Below are 25,395 nucleotides of genomic sequence, written 5' to 3'. Positions count from 1 at the left end.
CCTAAGAATTTCTCCAGGGATTCCTCCAGCGGTTTCTCTAGAAGTTCTTCCAAGGATTCCTTCAGGAATACCCCCAGAAATTCCTGCATGGATTCCTCCATGGATTCATCCAGGAATTCATTCAGGTATTCCTCCAGGAATTCCTCCAGAGCTCTCTCAGAGGATCTTCCAAGATTTCCTCCAGCAGCCAACCCAGGGATTTCTTCAGGATTCAAGCGATTCTTCCAGAAATTTCTCCACTGGTTCCTCCAGAGTTTCCTCCAACAATTCTCCCAGAAATTACTCCGGAAATTTCTTCAGAATTCATCCAGAAATTACTCCAAGACATCTGTCTAGAATTCTTCCAAGAATCCCTCCAGGAATTCCAAAAAATCCTACTGTACCTTCCCCAAGAATTTTACCAGAGAACCCTCTAAGATATCTGCCAATAATCCCTTCAGGAATTCCTCCAGGGATTTGTCAAGAAATGCCTTTAAAAATTGATTCAAAAAATCCTCCAGAAATTCCTTTATGAATACCTCTTAGATTCTTCAGTCCAACATGAACTCTAATGAGAATTTCTCCAAGACCTGCTCCAATATTTATGTCAAAATTCCTCCAATAATCCGTCCTGGAATTTGGCCAGGAGTTACTTTATAAATTTCTCCAGGAAAACCTAAGGGGTTTTTCAATAAATACTTTCAGAAACTCCTCTAGAAATGCATACTGGAATATCCCCGGGAATTCCTCCAAGAATACCTTCAGGTAATCCTCCAAGAATCTCTCTAGGAATTTCTCCAGGAATTCCTCCAAGAATTCTTACAAAAATACTTCCAAGAATTTCTTCAAGAATTTCTTGAAGAAATTTCTGGAGAATACCCTGGAGGAATTCCTGGAGTACTTTCTCCAATTCATGTAGTAATTTGTGAAGGATTTTTTAAAAGAATTTCCCATGGAAATTCTAAGAGGAATTCCTTAAGGATTTCGTTGAACTGCGATGAAATTTAGAATTTATTTTCAATTTTAATTTTCTGGAGGAATTTCTGGAGGATTTCATGAATTATTTCCTGTAAGAATTCATGGAGTAATTCATACTAGTGATTCCGAATTCACTTGAGGTATTTCCTGTATGAACTGGAATTGAAGGAATTTCTGGAGAAATTCCTGTAGTAATTCCTACAGCAATTCCTGTTGAAATTCATGTAGTTATTCCTGGAGGAATTTCTAGAGTATTTCTTGAAGGAATTCCTAGGGTGTTTCCCGGAACAATTCCTAGACGATTTCCTGTAGTAATTCCAGAAAGAATTCGTAGTCATTCGTGGAGTAATTCTTGAAAGAACTCCTGGAATATTTGCCGAAGGAATTTCTGGAATATATCCTGGAGTATATCCAGGAAGAATTCCTGGAGGAATCCCTGAGGAATTCCGGGAAGAACCCCTGTTGGAATTGCTGGCGGAATTCCTGGAGGTATTCCTGGAGGAACTCTTGGAAGAATTTCTGGAGGACACCGTGGAGGAATTTCTGAAGGATTTCCTCGATGAATTCATACATAAATTAGCAGTTTTTCATGAAAAAATTCCTGGAGGAATTTCTGGAGAAATTACCCGGGAAGATTACCCGGAGAAATTCTCTGGAGGCATTTCTGGAGTATTCCCTGGAAGAATTCATGGAGGAAACTCTGGAGGAATCCCTGGAAGAACTTCTGGAAGAATCCCGTGAATCCTCAAGAAATCCCTGGATTAGTTGTTGGAGGAGATCTTTGATGAATTCCTGAAGGAGCTCTGGAGGGATTCCTGGAGGAATACCTGACTGAATTCCTTGATGAGTCCATAGAGTATTTCGCGAAGGAATCCCTGGGGATATTCCTGAAGGAAAACCTTAAGGAATCCCTGGAAGAATTTCTAATGAAATCGCTGGAGGAATCCCAGGAGAAATTTCTGGATGAACTCTTGAGAAAATTTCCTTGATGAGTTTTAAGGGAATGCCTGGAGAAATCTTTGGAGGACTCCCGTGGAATCCTCGGGGAATTTCTGGAGGGATTCCCGAGGAACTCCTGCAGGATTTTCCGAAAAGTTCTTGAAGTAATTCCTGAGGAACTCCTGAAGGAATTCCAGCATATCTCCTGAATAAACTTTAGAGAAACTGCTGGGAAACTCTTAAAGAATTTAACGGGAAGTCCTGGGGTATTCCCTAGGAACTCGTAGATGTTCTCGGAGAACATTACGATGAATTTCTGAGGGACTCCTGGAGGAATTTCCGAGGAACGCCTAGAGGAATACTTAGGTAATTTCCGACACTTCCAAATACCATAAAGATCATTTGTATGTCAGTGGATGCACAAGCAACATAAAGAAATACTCAAAACATTACGAGATACAACAAAGGTAATCGTGGAAGAATAAAGTAAAGAGATACAAGAGTGTAAAGCTTGAAGGTCTGAATTCCAGAACAGTTTGGATGACCTTGATCACCTAGTGAATGTTCCTAAGTTATCAGAATGGCCCCCTGAGGTTCTAAGAATAGCGTAGATTATATTCCGCGAGCATTCACTACAATAAAAATATCCTAAGATTTACAGATATTGCGACCCATACTTCAAAATACATTGGGTCCATTTGTATGCCAGTGGACACCCAAATGAAGAAAAGCAAGAGTAGAGCCTGTAGACCTTCCTCTCTCTTCTTGGCGTAACGTCCTCACTGGGACAAAGCCTGCTTCTCAGCTTAGTGTTCTATGAGCACTTCCACAGTTTTTAACTGAGAGCTTCCTCTGCCAATGACCATTTTGCATGTGTATATCGTGTGGCAGGCACGAAGATACTCTATGCCCAAGGAAGTCAAGGAAATTTCCTTTACGAAAAGATCCTGGACCGACCGGGAATCGAACCCGTCACCCTCAGCATGGTCATGCTGAATACCCGTGCGTTTACCGCCTCGGCTATATGGGCCTGTAGACCTTGAAGTTCCTAATTCCAGAATAGTTTGGAAAACCTGGAATATCCCATGAATGTACCAAAAGCATTATAGATGTGCACTGAGGTTCCATCAGCACTATAGACTAGATTCCACGAAAATTTTTCACAACTAAAGCATGAGACAGTATGTCGATATCGTAAGCCAAACTTCAAAATGTGTTGGAGGCCATTTGTATTTCACGGAATGCCCAACTACCACAATATCAAGTTGCTCATAGCATTGAGAGGTGTAATGGACATCAACATGACTAAATTTCTTGGACAAAGTGAACACAAACGATGGTAGATGTTTTAGATCTTAAGAAAATGAATTCCAGAGTAGTTTGGATGACCTAGATCACCCAATTCACGTACCATGAATTTTCTAGGGGTGCTTTGAGGCTTTTTGAGTACCGTAGACAATGTTCTGTAATCATTCATCGTGTATAAAATTTGGTTGAGAATGTTAGATTTGTGTCACAAACTTCGGAGTACTTTGGAGGCCTTAGAATAGCTCTGGGATCAAAACTTCAATAGACTATGATGGGTAGTAATACATTGCATATCTAGGATCAGTGAAAACTATTGATGATTAGCAAAACGATGATATTTCAGCAAAAACATGTAGAATTTATGAAAAATACAAAAAAAGCCACGTATTTTCGCCTCCCCGCAAAAGGGGGGAGGGTGCAAACGGGGGAGGTACCATGCATTTCTTAGCACAACTATTCCCCTTGACTATAAAAAAAATCCGGGGTAAAATGTTTTAAAACAAAGAAGATATTGCATTTCTGCCAAAAGTAGATCGTCCCGGGTGTTTGCGGGTTAAGCATGTGGTTCCCATTTTCATCCTACGAAAATCAAAGGGTAAAATCATTGTTTGTTTTGTTTTTTATTTTTTGTACTTTTTGTAAGAAGTGAGCACCCATGAAAACAAAACAAAACCCTACGTAGAATAACCGTTACTGAAAGAATCATGATCGAAATCATATACTTTTTCGTCAGAATACATATGTTTACATTAGAAAGCTTTCTTTATTCTACGAAAAGTTTTATTATGGTCAAAGGACTACGTGGAAAAAAGTGCAAAATCACGATAACAGAAGCGTTTCCATTGAAGTCATACAGATTCCTTCATTTTTCTGCTTTTCTTGCTTGTTATCTAATGAGTGTTTACTATTCGTATGCATCCCATACTCCAAAGGAATTCAAACAGCTAATGGAGAAGCTTGGTTGGTAATGACCATGCTCTTCATGACAAATTATTTGCTCTAGAAGCGTTACCGATATTCAGAGTTTGGAATTGAGGATCTTTGCATACATACTTCAGTTCAACCACAACTTATCGTTCGGCGAAGCCCTAATGACAGTTCCATTCGTCTCCATTACAAATACTATTTTGTTATTATCACTCATCAACAAAAAACTCTAGACGCTCTTGCATAACTGATAATGAATGCTGCGCATTTTTTTATCACATGCACCTGAATTTTATTTTTTTGTTGATGTTTTGACTCTGAGAATGTTTATGTTCATGTTTGTTTGAAACACCCTTCTCTAGGGTATAATCATAAGTTCTGTTATAAACATGTCATTGAGTGCCTATCATAAATAAATATTTTTGATTCGTCTGGCAAAGTAAACAAACCAAATAATTTGCTTATCTTATATATATTTGTTTTTTTTTTTAAACTATATACGCAAACCAAAATCTACGTGTTGATAGTTGAATCCAATTACGTTTACTTACAAATAGTATATTTTTCTGATTATGTTCGTTCAGAAATTCGTAAATCAAACTCTTGATATTGTTAGTTCTGAGAGAGATACTTTTCCCAATCGACAATAATGGACATTTCGCTAACCCCACCCTCCTCCCCGAATGTCCACTTAGTCCAAGAACCTCACTTTCGTAAGGACAATTTCTATCTAGGAAACCTTGTGAATCTTGTGTTTGTTACGTTCAGTAAAATTGAAATGGCAAACCCGCGTGCCATGCCTCGAGCATGTGTGCTTGTCAACATCGCATTTGTTGCTAAAATTGGTCTTTGAATTAACCATTAGAGATGTATGTGCTGTCACTATTGTTGAAGCTGTTGGAAACCTCAGCAGGCAATACTTCTTTCATTTGGTTTACTTATCGCATGATGAACCATCTCCTACAGATGCATGTAATGATGCTAATGCTCTTTTTTGAACACTTGAATGTGTTACTTCGCAAACATTGCGTTTCAGGAATCAACGGTCAACCAACTGGCATATCTTTACTGCAGGTCTAGAAGGTCTAGAAATACCTTGGTGGAACTATGATTTGGCGAAGCTTAGGAAACAATGTAGAAATAGTTGGAACAGACGACGTTTGGCTGGTTCAGATGCTTTCAGATCGGCTCGCAAGGCCTACAGGGAAGCTCTTCGGACCGAAAAGCCAATCATAGAGGGATAAGTTTGCCAATTAGTCGGTCATTTCCACAATTACCTTTGTAAAAATGTGTCCAGTTTGAGTAAAGTTAGTCGGTTAAACAAGAACCTTGGGAAATCTAAGGACTCCTGAGTGAACAAACTTCGTTTGCCAAATGGCGATTTCACTTTCTCTGATGAGGAAGTTCTGGAATGCTTATTCAGCATACACACTTCCCCGGATATATGGATATTACTTCTTCGAATGAACCTGATGTCTTTTCTTGAAGCTATGATTTTCTGGCTTCGGTACGGAGTATTGTAACTATAGAATCGATTGAATGGGCACTAAATAGCTTTGCTCGTTTCAAATCTCCAGAGCAGATGAGATTTAACCTATTTTGCTTCAGAAAGGATTTGATTATTTCAAACAAATTTAAAAAAAAACAACTTGTTTGCAGTTTTGCTACAGGGTATATTCCTAAATCTTGCTGAGATATTACTAGAAAGTGTATTTCAAAAGTGGGTCGTGCGTCGTATGAAGAAGCAAAGAGTTTGACCTTTTTATTCTAAAATACTTAGAACGCATTGTGGATCTCGAAGCCGCGTTGCCAGACGAGGGCGAGCTCGATGAGGCCCCTCTAGAGGACTGCTGGAGTACAGTGAAAGCAGCCATCAACGACGCAGACGAGAGCACCATCGGGTACGTGGGACGGAATCGACGGAACGAATGGTTCGACGAGGAGTGCAGAGGTTTTGGAGAGGTTTTGGAGGAGAAGAACGCAACGAGGGCGGTAATGCTGCAGCAAGGGACTCGCCAGAACGTGGAACGTTATAAACAGAAGCAGACCCGCCTCTTTCGGGAGAAAAAGCGCCACCTGAAAGAAGCGGAATGTGAAGAAATGGAACTGCTGTGCCGTTCCCGAGAAACACGGAAGTTCTATCAGAAGCTCAACGCATCCCTCAACGGCTTCGTGCCGCGAGCCGAAATATGCAGGGCTAAAGACGGAGGCCTCTTGACGGACGAACGTGAGGTGATCGAAAGGTGGAAGCAGCTCTTCGACCATCACCTGAACGACGTGCAGAACGTAGGCACGGGAGCCCACGGCAACGGAAGAAACGACGACGCCAGTGCAGTGGAGGACGGAAATGAACCAACTCCCACGCTGAGGGAAGTTCAGGATGCCATTCACCAGCTCAAAACCAACAAAGCAGCTGGTAAGGATGGTATCGCAGCTGAACTCATCAAAATGGGCCCAGAAAAGTTGGCCACCTGTCTGCAAGTCAGGATCTGGGAAACCGAATAGCTACCGGAGGAGTGGAAGGAAGGGGTAATTTGCCCCATTCACAAGAAAGGTGACCATTTGGAATGTGAGAACCTCAGGGCGATTTTGAATGCTGCCTACAAAGTGCTATCCCAGATCATCTTCCGTCGTCTGTCACCTAAAACGAATGAGTTCGTGAAAAGTTATCAAGCCGGTTTCATCGACGGCCGGTCGACAACGGACCAGATCTTTACCGTACGGCAAATCCTCCAGAAATGCCGTGAATACCAGGTCTTAACGCATCACCTGTTCATCGACTTCAAGGCGGCATACGACAGTATCGACCGCGCAGAGCTATGGAGAATCATGGACGAAAACGGCTGTCCTGGGAAGCTGACTAGACTGATTAAAGCAACGATAGACGGTGTGCAAAACTGCGTAAGGGTTTCGGGTGAACTATCCAGTTCATTAGAATCTCACCGGGGGCTGCGACAAGGTGACGGACTCTCATGCCTACTCTTCAACATCGCTCTGCAGGGTGTGATGCGACGAGCCGGGCTCAACAGCCGGGGAACGATTTTCACAAAATCCGGCCAATTTGTGTGCTTTGCGGACGACATGGACATTATCGCTAGAATATTTGGAACGGTGACAAAGCTGTATACCCGCCTGAAACGCAAAGCAGCAAAGGTCGGACTGGTGGTGAATGCCTCAAAAACTAAGTACATGCTGGTAAGCGGAACCGAACACGACCGGATCCGTGTGGGTAGTAATGTTACGACAGACGGGGATACTTTCGAGGTAGTGGAGGAATTCGTCTACCTCAGATCCTTACTGACGGCTGACAACAACGTGAGCCGTGAAATTCGGGAGCGCATCATCAGCGGAAGTCGGGCCTACTACGGTCTCCAGAAGATACTGCGGTCGAAAAAGATTCACCCACGCACCAAATACACCATGTACAAAACGCTAATAAGACCGGTGATCCTCTACGGGCACGAGACATGAACCATGCTCGAGGAGGACTACAAGCACTCGGAGTTTTCGAGCGACGCGTGCTAAGAACGATCTTCGGCGGTGTGCAGGAGAACGGTATGTGGCGGAAAAGGATGAACCACGAGCTTGCTGCACTTTACGGCGAACCCAGCATCCAGAAGGTGGCCAAAGCCGGAAGGATACGGTGGGCAGGGCATATTGCAAGAATGCCGGACAACAACCCTGCAAAGCTGGTGTTTGCAACTGATCCGGTTGGCACAAGAAGGCGTGGAGCGCAGAGAGCACGATGGGCGGACCAGGTGGAGCGTGACTTGGCGAGCATTGGCCGCGACCGAGGATGGAGAGCGGCAGCCACAAACCGAGTATTGTGGCGTACTATTGTTGAATATGTCTTGTCTTATTGATGTAGAACATAGGCGCCAACTTGTGACGTAGTTGGGGGGGTGAAGCTCTCCAAAATTGGACAAAATTCAACTTTTTTTAGCTCAATACACTAGTTTTCACGTAAATATGCCTAAACTAGATGAACTGCGTCGAAATTTTACGAATTTCGTTGATTTTGAGAGGCCTTGCCCCCCCAACTACGTCACAAGTTGGCGCGTATGATGTAGAACAAATACATGTATGTATGTATGCATTGTGGATCATCACATCCGTGATGTTCATCTTGCAAACATGCCTCTTCATGTGAACCAACATGCCTAACAATCTGGTAAGGTCACTATGACTCTTAAACACAAGGTTGTTTATGATATCGAGAAGGCATTCGCTCAAAAGCAATCCTGCTTGGATATTTTCTTAGATATCGAGGGTGCCTTTGACATATTGTAAGCCACACAGGGTCATGGTATATCTCCATTTATGTCCTGTTGAATTCTCACCAAATGGTCAAAAACCGACATCTCTTCTCGGTATTGCGTCTAGCAGCGATTAGGAAATTGAGTGCTTGTGGATGCACCCAAGGGGGAGTCTTGTCGCAGCTTTTGTGGAATCTCGCAGCAGATACGCTTTTGAGGCAACTCAATAATAGCGGTTTTACTATTTATGATTTTGCTGACGACTATCTGACATTGTTGGTTGGTATATGCATCAGCAGTATCAGCACCCTTTTCGACCTGATGCAAAGCGCTCTCCAAGTAGTTGAGGGTCGCTTGTTTGTTTACGGAAAGGAAAAACCATAATGGCATTCGACCTAGCGCCCCTGAGACCCCCTGGAACGACCCAGAGATCACATGAAGCGCCTCTGAGATCACATGAAGCGCCACTGAGACCCTCTGGAACCCCCTGAAATCCCCGGGGGTCCCTCTACCTACTGAAATGCCCTTGAAACCCTCTGAAACTCTTTGTGGGCCCTCTGAATCCCCTTGAGATCCTCAGGAACTCCCCTGAACCCGCCTAGGGCATCCAGAAACACCCCTGAGACCCACTGAACCCCTCCTGAGACGGAATGCATATGAGATCCTCTAGTCTAAAGCGTTCCTAAGACCCCCAATAACCCATTGAAACCTACTGAGATCTCCCCTGAAACGCCTCTGAGACCTCTTAAAATGTCCCTTAGGCCATCTGGAACTCCCCTGGAACCCCCTGAGACTCCATGAAGCACTCCAGAGGCCTCTTGGAATCACACCGAAACTCCTAAAGCCAGCAGGCACCATAAGGACCACCCGAAAACTCCATGAACTCCATGAAACGCCTATGTTATTTCCTGAAATTCCCCCTGCTACCTCCTGGTACAAACTTGAAACCCCTTAGAACCCCCTGAAACGCCCCTAAGACTCTCTTTTTTCTATTCTATTGGCATCCCCTGAAACGTCCCTGAGAACTCCAGGTTCAACCTGGAATTCCTTGGGTTCCCGAAAGAGAGTTGAAACGATCTTCAATGGAATTTCACTGGGACCCAGTGTTTGATTTGATCGATTGATTTATATTTATTATAGAGACATTCAGCCCTTGGCTGGTTCGTCTCTTCAGTGTTTGGAATTTATTGCGAGTTACTGAGTGGTATATGCTCAGCTCTTAACTGGGACCTAGTGTTTAGAATTTAATCGCGAGTTACTAAGTGGAACGCTTCTCAAAGTGCTACTCTTTTTCTTTCCCGCTATAGCTCTTGATTTTTTTTTGGTAACGCAACGTGCAACAGCATTGATACGATTACATTAAATGGTACATTACGTTTTTAGAGCAAAAATGCGATAAATAATGATAAAAATAACGTATATTCACATATTCACATATACCAAGATAACGATGAGAGAGCATCAGAAAGTGTTACACTTAGTGATGCCCGCTTCTCGCCGCAGCCCCGCAGCTTTCGTATATCGGAGTATCTTCTTTGTATTCCTTCGTCAAGCATGCAACTCGATTGGTAATAAAGTAGCGCCTGGTAGATGAAACATAACCAACAGAAGGGAAGAAAAACTGCTGAGTGGCTCATTCATCACTATAGCTCCAAAACACTGCAGCTCTGAGACTCCTTTAAGGGGCCCCTGAGACTTCCTGGAACGCCCCTGAGACCCCCTGAAGCACCTCTGAGACCGCACCTAGTATCCTATGAAACCCCCTGAGATTCCTTTAGGCGCCCCTGAGGCGCCCTGGAACCACAGAGAACAGACATGCAGGCTAGAACAAATTTCATTCAGATAGTTGTGTAAGGATATGAATCTTCACTTGAGTAAGGTTGCAAACCAATACACGATGAAAACACTAACGCCGCCAAACACTATATTGCCACAGTCAGTGGTGAATTGAAACATTTTAAGTGATGAATTAAATTAGTATGAGAAATTAACCGATTGCTGCGCCACGGTATTGCCACTTGTGTTACCGATTTCAAATGGCGGTTAAATTCCTTACACAGTTTCGGAACTGGACTTGGATGTCTGTTCTCTGCTGGGACCCACTGAAGCCCCCATAAACGCCCCTGATACCCCCTGAAACATTCCTGAGTTCTCTTGGTATATCCTGAAACCTCTTTGCACTCCTTAAAACAACCCTGTGACTAACTGGAACTCCAATGGAGCCCTCTGAGAGCCCTTTAAGTGCCTCTAAGACCCCATGAAGCATCCCTGAAACTTCCTGGTATTCCCTGAAACACTGTAGGACGCATCTGTGATCTCCTGGTATCCTCATGAAACTCCCTGGGACCCCAGAAACGCCCATGCATCCACCTTTGCGCTCCCCTATAAACGTGCTCTGACCACCGCCACTTCAGTAGGTCGGCTCCAGAGGCACGTTCTCCTCCATTTGGGAAATTTGTGCCATCCACCGCCACTTTGTTATGGTCATAAAGAAAACCAATTCTTACTCTCTTTGATATTGAGTCCTTCCGATCTTTCGTCATTCAACGTTTTGGCATTCGACGTTTTGTCTTTCGACCGTTTGTCCTTTCGACTTTCTGTCCTTCGACCTTCTGTCCTTGGACCTTTTTTTTTCCTAAAGCCTGAGTCGGAGCTGAACAAAAACGAAACTACATAGCTTATGGATAGCACCTATGTTTAACTGATGACTACTTCCTTTCTCGAAGGTCGAGCTGGTGCTGGTGTTCCACTCTCATGAGCTAACGCTACACCAGCCTTACTCACTTGGTGACATTGTACCGTTTTTTTAGGTCAAAATCTACCATTTCTACAGATTTATAACTCTCAAACATAATATAAATCAACTGCTCGTTGGTAGGATGGACGCGCTTTCTGAATAGTGCACTTCAGAAAGCGCCATCATCCCATCAACGTACATTCCTTGCAACCTAAAAATGACATCATGATTTAAAATGCAACCATCGAATGCAAGACCATTACACTTCCCAAATGTAGCGCAGCATCCGACCGGTTTCTTGAATAATCTACATAATTGCATGCATGCACTCATAACAGATACAAAAAAAATGCATTTTTTTTCTTTTTCCTTTCCTCGCTTCCTCTTAGGTACCATGATACCCAAATCAGGCGGTGATTATGCGTACATCGGCGAGGCGTTCGGCCCACTGCCAGCGTTCCTGTATCTGTGGGTAGCGCTGTTGATCCTGGTCCCGGCCGGCAACGCCATCACTGCCATTACGTTTGCCCAGTACCTGCTGCAGCCTCTGTGGCCAACGTGCGAGCCACCGTACGAGTCGGTCCGATTGCTTGCTGCTCTCATCACCTGTAGGTTGCAATTATTTATGGGGCTGGACGGTCCCCTCATTTGAATTCATTACGAAAATTGGAATTTTGCGTCTTTTTTTTGGGGCAGGTCTTCTTACGGCCATCAACTGCTACAACGTGAAATGGGTGACCCGGGTGACGGAAACGTTCACTGGAATGAAGGTTGGAGCACTGTTGGTGATCGTTGCTGCCGGTGCATGGTATCTGTTCAGTGGGAACACTGAACTGCTGGAGAATCCCTTTGAGAACTCGAAGATTCAACCGGGATTCATTGCGCTTGCTTTCTACAATGGGCTGTTTTCGTACTCTGGGTGGAACTATTTAAATTTTGTAACGGAAGAACTGAAAGATCCTTACCGGTGAGTTGGATGCGGAGCATAATGATGATTTGAAATGTTTACATACTTCGTTTTATTTTAGAAACCTACCTCGTGCAATCTGTATCAGTATGCCAGCTGTAACAATCATCTATGTGATCACCAATGTTGCATACTTCGCAGTTCTTCCTCCAGATGAGATGCTTTCGTCCCAGGCAGTCGCGGTAAGGAACTAAACTTTATTTGTTCATTTGAATTACATCTCATGGTAACAAATTCAATTAAATTAATTCTAGGTCACGTTTGCGGACAAAATGCTTGGATTCATGGCGTGGGTAATGCCACTGTTCGTTGCTTGTTCGACGTTTGGCTCACTTAACGGTGCAATCTTCGCCTCATCTCGATTGTTCTTTGTGGGGGCTCGCAACGGACATCTGCCGGCGGCGATTTCGCTCATCAATGTCAACTGTCTTACCCCGATTCCTTCGTTGATATTCTTGGTAACTTTCACCTGGATGGGCTAAATTTTTCATAAGCTAATATTTTTCGTTAACTTTGCAGTGTCTACTTACTTTGCTGTTACTATTCATTCGGGATGTCTTCTCGATAATCAACTACGTAAGCTACGTTGAAATTCTATTCATTTTCATTTCCGTAGCTGGACTATTAAGGCTTCGAAAGAAACTTCCAGAGGCCAAGCGACCCATCAAGGTATGTAGATTCAATGTTTTCTAAGGTCAATTATGTAATTATTATTTAATAATAAAGCATCACAAAGAGAAAATTCCAAAGAAGTATTAAAAGTAGGGATAATGATAATAAGTAGGGACAACTCAAGGAAAGATAGCAATAGAAAAACAGAAAAAATGAGTAAAAATAAAAATAAAGCAACCTAAAAAATCATTGGAAAATGATAACGAACATTGAACAGAGAAAAAAAGACACAAAGGAATAAAACTTCGAATATAAAAGTCTAAAGTACAAAAAATGAAACATAGATAAAGTTTTTCTAAAATGTTCAAGTGAAATTCAATGCTTTCGTAAATGATAATTATTTTTATCGCTAATCTCCATCATCTCTTTTTATTTCAGGTTTCATTGATCATACCCATTATCTTCCTCCTCACGGCCGGGTTTTTGGTTATTTTCTCCGTATTCGAATCTCCAACGGAAGTTGCCATCGGATCGGTAATAATCGTACTGGGCATCCCGGTTTACTACATTACTATTCACAAACCCTTGGAATGGCTGGCCCAAACATCGCAACGCATCAACACTGTTTGTGCGAAACTTTTCCTCTGTATGCCCAACACAGAAAAGAATGACTAAATCGAGAGGAGACCCGATGCACCTTAACTGCGCTGTAAATAGACTGCTCGTTACGAGTCAAGGCTCGTGATTTAATGGGACGCACATTTGAGCTACATCAATTATTATCAGTAAGCATAAAAATCCACCGCACGACAATAGTTAACGAAATAATAGGTCAATAGTGCCTTGAAGGTACGATTCGCTCTACATATCGAATGTAAGGTGTAAATAAGCCCAATAACTTTTTACAAAAATCAATTCACGTTAAGCCTTAAGCCTAGAATCTCTTACTCTCTACATACTAAAGGTACTATTCGACTTCATGGCTCAAATCTGCACACAGTGTATGTTCTAAATAGTGTAATCGACGTTTTCCTAAACCCTCAACGGGGCCTGTACAGTATAAGATAGGATTCAGCAGATCCTTATTGTGCTCTTTCCAATTGTACAAATGGTTTCACGAAGATTTCTGAACAATAATAATAATAATAATAAATATAATTCGTGATCAGCCCGAATCAACTAAAAAATGACAAATAAGAATTGAAGACTGTTTCAATGAAGGTCACACTTGTTGTAAGTTTTGTATCGTTCTCTTACATTCTTATCATTAATCAGCCTACATGTATTATGTAACTGTTAGGGAAAGTTTTGATATACATTGCTTTTACACATTACAAATATATGTAACTAAAGGTTAGGAAACAAATCTTACTTCTATTAAATGAATATCACATAACCATTTTGCGCAAATGCTATCATTTGAAACAAGTTTGTTTTTGTAATTGATGTTCAAATACTGCGGGGATGTTGGGTGAGGTTTAGCATTGGCATTAGCATCAAGCAAGTTGCATAAATTCGTAGGTGGTACAGTCACAAACCGCTGTTGACAGTCCGTTAGCAAGCCACAGAGAGTTGGGGCTAATATCTGATTCTAATACAAGATTGACGCAATCCTCCAACAGCCGAGTGCTGTCCTGGCCACGTCTTCGCGACAGCTGAGGGATGCGAAAGTAAGATTATATAGTTGGACACCTAAGAAAGGTATGTAAAGACCTCCACGTCCTCTCAGACCTAGGTGTCACGAGAATTTGGGTATTGTTAGCGGAAGGGTTAACTCCAAAGGATACATTTGGTCAACATTATCGCACCACAACAATGTACAGGAACAGACTCCCCAAATTGTATGAATTCCGGTACTCCAAAGACGGAATTGTTGACTTCCATTTGCATGTTCCGGACATCCAGCAGCAGTATCACCAAAAACAGCAGGCGTATTATGCGAAAATGAAGACAAATTCAAAGACAAATGTGAATAAGACAAACTCTAATAACAACTGCGAATTATTTATGAGATCAATTTACAAGCACTTTCCGTGCTGCAAAACCTGCCGTTTCTGATTTCGGCCGGCCATAATCTGCGGAGATTTAAGGAGGTTTTAGCATAAATTCTGCATCCTGAGAATTCTGTGAAAAATGTTTAAACTTCGTAATGGAATTTTGCTGAAAGAATTACTGGAGGAACTCCTGCAGTTTACCGTATATCTCATGTTGAAATTCCGGAATTCTGCTGGATTACTTAATGAAATTTCTTGTAAAAGCTTCGGGGGATTATTACTTTCACCTTAAATGAATTTTTCCATCAGCCAATTCGAAGTCATTTGGGTGTTCCATGGTAATCGGCTCACGCTATGTCTGAACTAGAAGATTATAAAAATTGAATGTACATCGGGTTTCTTTCCACAGAATATCAGAATTCATGCTATATTATCATATGCAGAAACTTTTAAAATATTTCATCGGGGAAATTTTGATTTTTTCATCTTTTTAGCTGTTTTTCATACAAATTTGCATGAAATACTTGTTTTCGGCCAATTTCTCTCCCATACAAAATGTATGGAAAAATTTTCACCGATAGAATATTTTCAAACCTTCTGCAAATGAAAATATAGGTTGAATACTGATGTTCTGCGGAAAAAAATCCGATGTACATTCAATTTTTATAATCTGCTGGTTCAGACATAGCGTGCGGCTGTCACAGCAACCATTCATGGAGATAAATTTTGTTCGTTTGAAACAAAAATATTCATGTTTATTTGGTACATTGATAAAATTTTTACAACTAAAATTTTAATTATTAAAACTAACTATTACATTTTGATTTTTACAATATCCATTGTCACTCTCGAAAAACGGGACAAACAGAGACAAACAACCAGCCAAAACTTATCTGTCAAAAGTGGTCAAATTGGCTTCTGGGCAAAGAGTGTAATAGCACCCTTATTTACATCTTCAACCTTTGACATCAACAAACGTACTAGATTGAAATTTTTTTTAAAACAAAACATCGTGACCATCAGTGCTGCCGTTTCTTGTTATAAATCATTACATATCAATACTCCTCCTCGAGAAACGGTAGCAAAGGAACAGACTCCTCCTGAATAAATACTCCTAACTCTACTGTTCTTTCACTGGTTTGTATTTGTCAAGCGATAAAACTGTCCATCTCTAATCCCAGTAACGACCGTTTGATCATTTTTTAAAATTCGACAATCATTGCTATTGAAGCGTACTTCAAATCCCTTGCGCGTGATCGCTTGTACAGAAACTAGGTTAACTGATAGCCCTTTTACAACTAAAACTCTTTCCAATCTTATCTGAACCGTACTACCTGTATCGTCCCTTGCATCCAGATCCTTTGTGACCTTGCGCTTCGAAAACAATACTAAGTAAAGTAAAGTCTTCACCGTCAGCCAGGATAACCTTTTGTTGCTCCACCTTTTCGCTCCAGTCCAGATTTACCGCATTGCCTGGCATGTGTTCGGAAGCGCCAGAATCCAAATACCTTGTTTCGTTCGTTGATTCCTGCATGGCAGCGAAGCACATGTGCCTACCCGAATCCTCCATAGCAGATTTGGCAGATGTCAAGTTTCGTCGGGGTTCATGTGATACTGCAGACTTTTCCCGTACTTTTCTCAACGTTTCGCTAAATGTGGAGCGGACCTGGTGTGATGGTTAGAACACTTGACTATTTATCACACCGAGGACCTGGGATCGAATCCCACTCCCGACAAACTCTCAAAATAGTGAGTTCTTCCTTCGGAAGGGAAGTAAAGCATGGGTCCCGAGATGAACTAACCAAGGGCTAAAAATCTCGTAAATACAGATAAAAAAAAACGTTTCGCAATTCCGCATCAAATGGTGGGGACTTCCACACGCAAGACAAAGTCGTTTTTGATCGAGCTCGCTATGATGCTTCCGTACATTCTTTGCCAACACAGATTTTTGCTCCTCTCCGTTATCCTTGTCGCGCCGTCGTTTATACTCCTCCAATAGCTTGGTCTTCACAAAATTGATCCGGAACACCTCCATTCGACCTTGAATCGCTGTGACCACATTTTCGTACGAATTCGGAACACTTGCAAGCATGAATGCGCCCTTCACGTCTTCATCCAAGTGGCATCCAACGTTTTCAATTCGCCCGAACAGAGTGTCCAATTCCATCAGGTGCTGGCGCATGTCTCCTCCTTCCGCAAGCTCCATTTTAGCAAGTTTAGCAACAAAGGACACTTTGTTCACGGAAAAATCCTAGACAAAATAGTCCCGTAACATTTTCCACGCGTCTCTTGTAGTTCCAGCATCTTGGATAATCCTCAGTTGCGAATCTTCCACCAGGTAGCCAATTGTTTGCAACGCAAGCTCGTTCTTCGTAGCCCATTCTGTCGTTCTCAATTCTTCCGGCGGAGGCACGTCGTTCACCATTGACCAGAGTCCCTCTCTGGTCAAAAACTGCCTGGCACGAACCTTCCAGACTTCGAAGTTCGAAGTTCTAGCCGCTGGAAACTCCATTTCGAATGATCCATCACCGGTCACACAAGATTTAATGCACTACCCGCATAAACGATAACCATAAGATGTGCTTAACCACCCATCTGGAATACAGTTCGAACAGTATGCGGTATTGTTGAACCGTCTACATTACGGTCCGTGTATGGTGTTGGTTTATTTCAACGTCAACGGATCACTCACTGCAAATTGCCTGCTGCGGGGCCCAAAACCTGTTAATTAGCTCAAAAAAAAAGGGATTGCAGGGCATAACAGCAGCCCGCCCACACAAATGAACGCCGTTATCCGAAAAATCGATGTTTGCTCTTACGGTCTTAGTTTGTGTGGATGGGTCAGCATGATTGGGTCTCAGCAGCGACGTGCGAAGTCATTGTTTACCAATGATTGTATGCCCTTTTCTAATGTTTCTATTTTTTTATTTTACCATATTTTTTCTGCGAGTATTAGGTTACGATCAATCGCACCTAACAGAAATTGTCGATTACGATGAGGAACAATATCGGTGATACACGCAGAAAAAATATTTGTAAACACAATTAAATTCTAGTTCAAATCAACCGATTTTTCAGTTTGCTATAGCGACAAACTGATTTCTAGTTTAAACTGAGCTGTTCCATTGTTTGATAATACAAATATTTTCATTTGACGAATTTTTTGACAGTTTGTTAGAACAAACTGAGATTTGGTAGTTTCAACATAAAATAACAGATTGTTTTAAACGACAGCACTTTTGCTACTAACAAAACCGAAATGTGATTGTGTTGGTGACGGCAGCTCCTGTGGCAGCTCGGAACTCTATTTTTAGACACTCGGCAAGCGGATGGAAGCAAGAACGAATAAAAAAGGCAAAAAAGCGAGACCGACCAACTTTGTGAGGATGCTGTCTTGAGTACCTGCGCGTTATCCATCACGGCCAAAGCTGCACTTGGAAGTTGGAGTGATGGATTTGTTACACATTCTTCGTTGTGGCGATTTTGGGGTAAGAATTTAAAGATGTGTGAGTGCATCCGGGCCATGTTTATGGTCCCCATTTTGTTGAAACAAATGAAGTTTTTATCGTTATATGGAATGATGGGAATTGATTGTTTTGATCGCCAGACTCTAAGTAAGAACAAAGAAATATAACTTTGGAATAAGCAATTGCTCAGTTTGAAAATCAACCATGCGTTTTATTGTTTCAAACAAGCCTCTTTTTCCTGCGTGTAGTATTCTTCCACTTTTCATATTCTTCCACATTCGAAGACAGTCAGCAGCGAACGGTTGTCGCTTTAGTTCGTGTGTTTGTTTGTCAGCAACAGCGACGACAGCAAACTCCGGTGAACGGTGGGAAGCCACACTTGCGTTGAGCACATAGTGGCTGAGGTGCGATGCAAAGAGATAAGAGATCGGATTAGCGTCGAAGCACACTCTGTGGAAACTATATGCAGAACGCATGAACCGCACATAGTAGATGAGTTGCGATGAGTGCGGAGATGCGATGGAGCTGCTTCGACGCATGTGATCGCAAGAGAATGTTTATCGGGTATGGATTTTATGATTGCGCTCGTTGTGTATGTAAAGCAATGCGGATTTAATGTGTTGGGAATGCTAGTAGGCAATATAAAATGCGTTACTATGTTGTTGTTTTTAAACATAACATAACATTTTGATGGACCGGACGTAATAAAAAATTATCATATTGTCTATCGATCACTATGTAAAATAACATATTTCATTGCATATAAAATAGTATTCCATCAAATCGTTTAAGTTTTTTACAGCATAATTTTATTATTATATGTGTATAAGAAAACATTTTATTTTCTCTGTTCGGGATTTGAATCAAGTGATCAATGTTTGATATGGTCGTTTGTCCAGTGCATCTTATTCATGTGCAAATTAGAAAGTTTTAGGTTTTATGGTATTCAACTTAATTGCTAAAAGGATTCTGATTGAAAAGTTCTGCTTTTTTCTTTGTCAGGCAAAACTAGATCCCTTATCGAAAATAGTGTGACATCAATTCCGATTGATACTCTTTTACCTACTATAAGTACTGTATCGTTAATTATGAGTATACCTGAAAATTGCTGTATCTGAAAATGTTTTATTTGTTTTGTAAATTAAATTCAATTACATTGTTCATTGACCATCAGAAAAGCCCATGGTATCATTTTATATTTAATTTTTCGTGGATCTTGCCAGCTCCTCTATCCTTTTGCCGTAGTTTCCTTTTCATCAAAGCCAAATACTTCTTAATGTGTCTAATTTGCGGGTAATTTGAAGGGTTCATTGCCTTTTCCACAAATTGGACATTGTTTTCTTCATACCAGTCAAAGGTGTCACGCGCATAGTGGCAGGATGCCATATCCGATCAAAATAATGTAGGACCTTTGTGCTTTCAGATGAGTGGCAGAATTGGTTTCTGGAGGCATTCCTTCCGGTATATTTCGACGTTCATACTTGGGACGGTGAAGAAAGGTGACGATTTCATACCACTTTGGCAAATTGCTTGCCAAACTAATACATTTTCCCAACTTTTTTTTTTTGCAAAAAATCGATTTCTCCGAATTCGGAACATCAGTGCCACGCTTCACAGTGAAAAACTGTGCCCCTGGAAGTGCCTTGTTGTCCAATATGACATACGTTTCATCATCCATGATTATGCATATGTATTTATTGCTCAAAACATCGTCGTACAGTTTCCGAGCCCGAGTTCTCACATAATCCGCTAGAATTTGACTGTTTTTTGGACATTTCTGTTTTGGGTAAGTCTTCAGGGAATTACTCTCCTTGGCGCGCTGAACCATACCAATAGTCGTTCCACACTTTTTTGCGCAATCTATGATGAATACCTCCTTTTTTCTTTTGAAGATTTTGCAAATTTTGCTGTCCAAATTTGACTTGGACGCACCTGGTTTTCTGCCGCGTCCGGGTTAGTTTATCAGTGGGTTATGCATACCAAATCGTTTGACAGCATTTTGGACAGAAAAAACGCTAACACCTCCAGCTTTTGCTAATTTTCTTAACGATAATTATTTTTCATAGCAGTAACTGGTCACAATCGATTTTCGCTTCTCATCCGTAAACACTCGCGTTGCTCCACTTGAGGAAAAACTTTAACTTTTAATGAAGGTTATCTTTTGTTTACAACGCTAGCAACACTTAAACACACAGCAGTTGTCAAAATAAGACTTAGTCTTTTTAATACAGGGCCTCAAAGATGTACTCATAATTAACGATACAGTCCTTATGATGAATAGTGTGTACTTATTAGAGACATCTTTTCTCGTAGATATCACCGAAAATTTTGTAATAAAAAAACCTATACCCTTAAATAATACATACTTGCCGAATTTTTGTTTCTTTTTGCCGAGGTCAGCACAATCAAGTAATGTTTTAATGCCGAAAATCAGTGTAACAGTCTCATATTGATTTAAATTGAAATCAACACTCAGATAGCCCAGTTCGGAAAGTAAAAATATGTGTATACATAAAGACATCGCTCACGCGGATATGATTACATGTTATACATTCTTTTCTCAAATAATTAATTCAATAATCTCAATCTTGTACAGTTACACTAGATTTTTTTTTGAACTGGTCGGTTTTTGCTATTGCAACAGGATTAAAACTGACTAAGTTGTAGCAAAAAACAACGACCCGCGCAAAACAAAAAGCGGGTGCATTTTATCTTTCCGCTCTTATAGATGAAACGATCATTTCACTACCCATATCCAAAGAAGCGCTTCAACACACAAGCGACTTCATCGATCAAATCACGCGAGTCGTTGATGCGCACGAAATAGACGAAAAAGGATGTGAAAACAACATGCGCACCCTCATTGAAAAGCTCATGCACTATGGCCTATCAAACATCCCTCTTCTCATCTCATAACTTATCGCATCCGATCGCATCTCACCTTAACCACTATGGTCACAGCCTTGGGAATTTCTCATTCGTCCATGTTCGCATAGCAAGCGATCGAGCAGTGATGCGATTCGTTAGTGGTACGAGTGATATTGTGCATACGATTTTTGGATGTATTCAAAAAATGTTTATTATTTTTTTGCTAATCTAGCATTTCAACAACAATACACTAAAAATGTATGCATTGCATGCAGAAATTCTCTTCTAGTTATGATAATAGTCGCTGCGATCGCTCAACAGCATTTTTCACCATTCGCCATTAATTCATTCGCTTGCGATCCAAACTGCGACGAACGGCAACGAATATCCATGTCAAGCAACTTGCGAACTTGTTTCTCGATTCACTTCAGCAAAAAGGAGTGAATATGAATGGAGTGAGGCAAATATACCGATCCTTGGCATACACCCTTACCTTGCTCCAGCGACGATCCGGATAGGGTTGGACAAGACGCCGTTGTGCAGTACTTTACACAAAAATGCATTGTACTGTGCTCCAATGAGGCCGATGTAGAGAGATTCTTGGAATTCATTGATTTGCTGCAAGACGATACGGAGCGTGCTTGCTGTCGTCGGAGAGTTGCGTCAATCTTCTCCTGTATCCAGTTGAGGATCACATTGTAGAGTTCTTGGGGAGAGCATACAGTCAGATCATTCTTTTTGGGTATTTACCTATACTAAGTAAGACGCTTTGCACTCTGTTGGCCGGAAATGTCGCAGCTTCCCATATACATACATACATACATACATACATACTAGACTGGGTCAACAAAGTCGAATTTTCGGAACAAAGCTTTTTCGATTCATTTTAGCGTCCAAAGTAACTGTGCAAAATTTGGGCGCGATTGGTTGCTTCCCCGTATTCCGCATTGCAATTGAAATTTGTATGGAATTTAGTATGGGAAAACGTGCTTTTTTGCATTTTTCTCATAAATTGAAATTTTTCGTCTAAAACAATCTAACCAATGACGGTAAAGTATAGCCTAGGATATGCCGAAAAACTTTGCCGAAAGTGATCCGACACTTAAGAAAAAAGTTATAACGTACAGATTTCCCAGTGGTGCTTAACAGTTAACATGTAAAGGAATAGCATCAATAATAAAATCTCAATTTTTGGCCTAAGTTACCAGGCGAATAACTTTCTTCACAAGCGCCGGATCACTTTGCGGTCTTCGGCAAAGTTTTTCGGCATATCATAGGCTATACTTTAACGTCATTAGTTACATGGTATTGGGCAAAAGAATTCAACTTATGAGTAAAATGCAAAAAAGTACGTTTTCCCATACTAACTTCCATACAAATTTCAATCTCAATGCGGAATACGGGGACACAACCAATCGCTCCCAAATTTTGCAGAGTTGTTTTGGACGCTAATATAGATTGAAAAAGTTTTGTTCCGGGTTGATACGATCAATTTTAAAGTTTCTCCATACAACGTTGACCCACTCTAATACATACATACATACATTTATTTGTTCAACATCATTAAGACAAGACATAATCAATAATAGTACGCCACAATACACGGTTCGTGGCTGCCGCTCTCCATCCTCGGTCGCGCCCGATGCTCGCCAAGTCACGCTCCACCTGGTCCGCCCATCGTGCTCTCTGCGCTCCACGCCTTCTTGTGCCAACCGGATCAGTTGCAAACACCAGCTTTGCAGGGTTGTTGTCCGGCATTCTTGCAACATGCCCTGCCCACCGTATCCTTCCGGCTTTGGCCACCTTCTGGATGCTGGGTTCGCCGTAAAGTGCAGCGAGCTCGTGGTTCATCCTTCTCCGCCACACACCGTTCTCCTGCACACCGCCGAAGATCGTCCTTAGCACGCGTCGCTCGAAAACTCCGAGTGCTTGTAGGTCCTCCTCGAGCATGGTCCATGTCTCGTGCCCGTAGAGGATTACCGGTCTTATTAGCGTTTTGTACAAGGTGCATTTGGTGCGTGGGTGAATCTTTTTCGACCGCAGTTTCTTCTCGGGCCCGTAGTAGGCCCGACTTCCGCTGATGATGCGCCTCCGAATTTCACGGCTCACGTTGTTGTCAGCCGTCAGTAAGGATCCGAGGTAGACGAATTCCTCCACCACCTCGAAAGTATCCCCGTCTATCGTAACATTACTACCCAGACGGATCCGGTCGTTTTCGGTTCCGCCTACCAGCATGTACTTTGTTTTTGAGGCATTCACCACCAGTCCGACTTTTGCTGCTTCGCGTTTCAGGCGGGTGTACAGCTCTGCCAATAGAGTGCATCAAAAATTCTCAAATTTTGACTGTTTGTCAACCTATTTCATGTGCATAATTGGTACAAATTTGGCCTCGATTGGGTAATCTTTCGCGAAGCTAGAACCGTTCTCGTGAACCACTATTTTTTAGACAACCAATTTTTGAAATGTCATATCTCCGAAACCAGTGAACCGAATCGAATGAAATTTTGTACGTTTATCAACACTATATTGATACTTGATGCGACATTATAAAATGTAATATTTTCTCGCGACGAATAAAGTTATACCGGTTTGACATTTTCACCCATATAGAGAAAAATAAGTCAAATTTACAATACCATACAAAAAATACGAAATGTGTTCTTCCTTCAATCCAAATAGGCTCTAATATATCTAATTAGACATATCTTGAGAGCAGAAAGAAAACCCCTTTGGATATCAAAACTAAAATTTAATGACATTGATGTAAAAAAATACATTTTATCGAGAAGGACCCAAAAAGTTTCAATCCATGACAACTTTTTAAAATTTTTAAAAGTACCCATGTTTTAATAACTTGTGAGGCACTTAGGGGAACTTACGTATTCTCGGCAGTTTTGCTCTCTTCGTCATGGGGTTTTTTTTGAAACCTGTAAGTCTCAGAGTTGGCCTCAAATCCTTCCCAACCAAGCTAAGTTATATGCCAAAATTTCAGGCAATTCGGCCCACAAAAACCCCCCGTGACGAAGAGAACAAACCTGCCGATAATACCCATCGTCACCCTATATATTGTTGATAAACGTTCAAATTTTCATTCAATTTAATTCACTGGTTTCTAAGATATGACAGTTCAAAATTAAGCTGTCTGAAAAATAGTGTTTTACAAAAACGGTTCTAGCTTCACGATAGATTAACCAATCGAGCTCAAATTTGTACCAATGATGCATATATAGTAGGTTAACTAACTGTCAAAATTTTAGAATGTTTATCGTACTCTATGAAAAGTTACAGCATGTTGAACTTTTTTGTAAAAGAAAAAAAAAAGTTGCCCATACCAAACATTGTGGCCACCCCATGTACAACAGAGGCTCCCCCGGCCTTAGCCTGATCGCTAAGGTAAGTAAGCATACTTTTAGGCGTTTATCGGTTAAGATTTCTGCCCCAAGTCCTTTTTCTATTCTTTTTGAGTAATAATTACTCCCTCACTCGTTCCATTTTTTCGTTAAATCATGCTTATTTTATTGGAATTTGACCAATGATAATGAATTCATTTAAAGATTTGAATTGTGAGACACCTTGGGTGTTTACGGGTTAATAAATGAAATGACGTGAAAATATTTCCAACCACCTGCTTGTATGGAGCCGTAGTGCTTTGGTTCGGCTAAATTGTCGTTGAATCAAACTATTTGCTTTGAATATACTTTTTGTAAATTGAAAGGTTTCAGTAGGTTAACTTACCAGGGTAGTGACATTGCATACTCCGTGTGCAGTATGTTCGCATACAAATGCAGCGTACAACTTTCAATAGTAGTCTCAACTCAACACCAGTTGTATTTAGGTCTTGAAGATCGTTTGTTTCGTAAGAATCAGCGATATTCTCGACTGAACCAAAGATATGAATGCTTACCGATTTTACCAGGAACTAAAAGACGACTGCAAATTGACTGTTTCAATTCTGACGACAATAAATAATCCATTGGATAAAGATCGTTGCCACTCGCCAAGAACCAGCTCTAAGTTTTCGCTCGAGTAACGTTGACCCAGTAAAACAAAAAAAAATATTTGGGTCTGAGTGTACCTTGTTCATGCATGTAATACAATATATTTACTGGTTAAAAATGTGTGCTTTTAATTACCCATAATTACAACGAAACCAAAACAACCATGTAACACCGGTAGCTTCTCGGCGTTTTGTCTTCCAAACGAATTCAATTAATCAATTAGCCGAACCGCATACCCATTATACCGATATTTAAATTCCGTCCACATTATTGGGAGCACACCATGCCACAACAACGCGCCACACTTCATCAACAAATGTTGGCTTCGTCCAACAACGAGGAAACCACAGAGAAACAGACGTCAC

General features: G+C 41.3%; 1 protein-coding gene across 2 annotated transcripts in view; it reads left to right on the top strand.

Annotated features, from left to right (window-relative positions):
- Positions 1 to 14,069, top strand: part of LOC109427043 (Y+L amino acid transporter 2) — a 53,152-nt gene extending 39,083 nt beyond the window's left edge. For both annotated transcript variants that reach the window (XM_019702593.4, XM_019702592.4), the window contains exons 3-8: positions 11,514 to 11,732; positions 11,821 to 12,091; positions 12,153 to 12,273; positions 12,346 to 12,549; positions 12,611 to 12,760; positions 13,142 to 14,069. In XM_019702593.4, coding sequence (XP_019558138.2) covers positions 11,514 to 11,732; positions 11,821 to 12,091; positions 12,153 to 12,273; positions 12,346 to 12,549; positions 12,611 to 12,760; positions 13,142 to 13,378 — 1,202 coding nt within the window. In that variant the 3' untranslated portion in view covers positions 13,379 to 14,069. The remainder of the gene's footprint in view (positions 1 to 11,513; positions 11,733 to 11,820; positions 12,092 to 12,152; positions 12,274 to 12,345; positions 12,550 to 12,610; positions 12,761 to 13,141) is intronic.
- Positions 14,070 to 25,395: the final 11,326 nt, after the last annotated feature.

Source organism: Aedes albopictus, chromosome 3 (genome assembly GCF_035046485.1).
Source record: "Aedes albopictus strain Foshan chromosome 3, AalbF5, whole genome shotgun sequence".
Classification (NCBI taxonomy): domain Eukaryota; kingdom Metazoa; phylum Arthropoda; class Insecta; order Diptera; family Culicidae; genus Aedes; species Aedes albopictus.
Note: the sequence above shows the minus strand (reverse complement) of the source record. Positions and strands in the feature narration are given on the sequence as shown.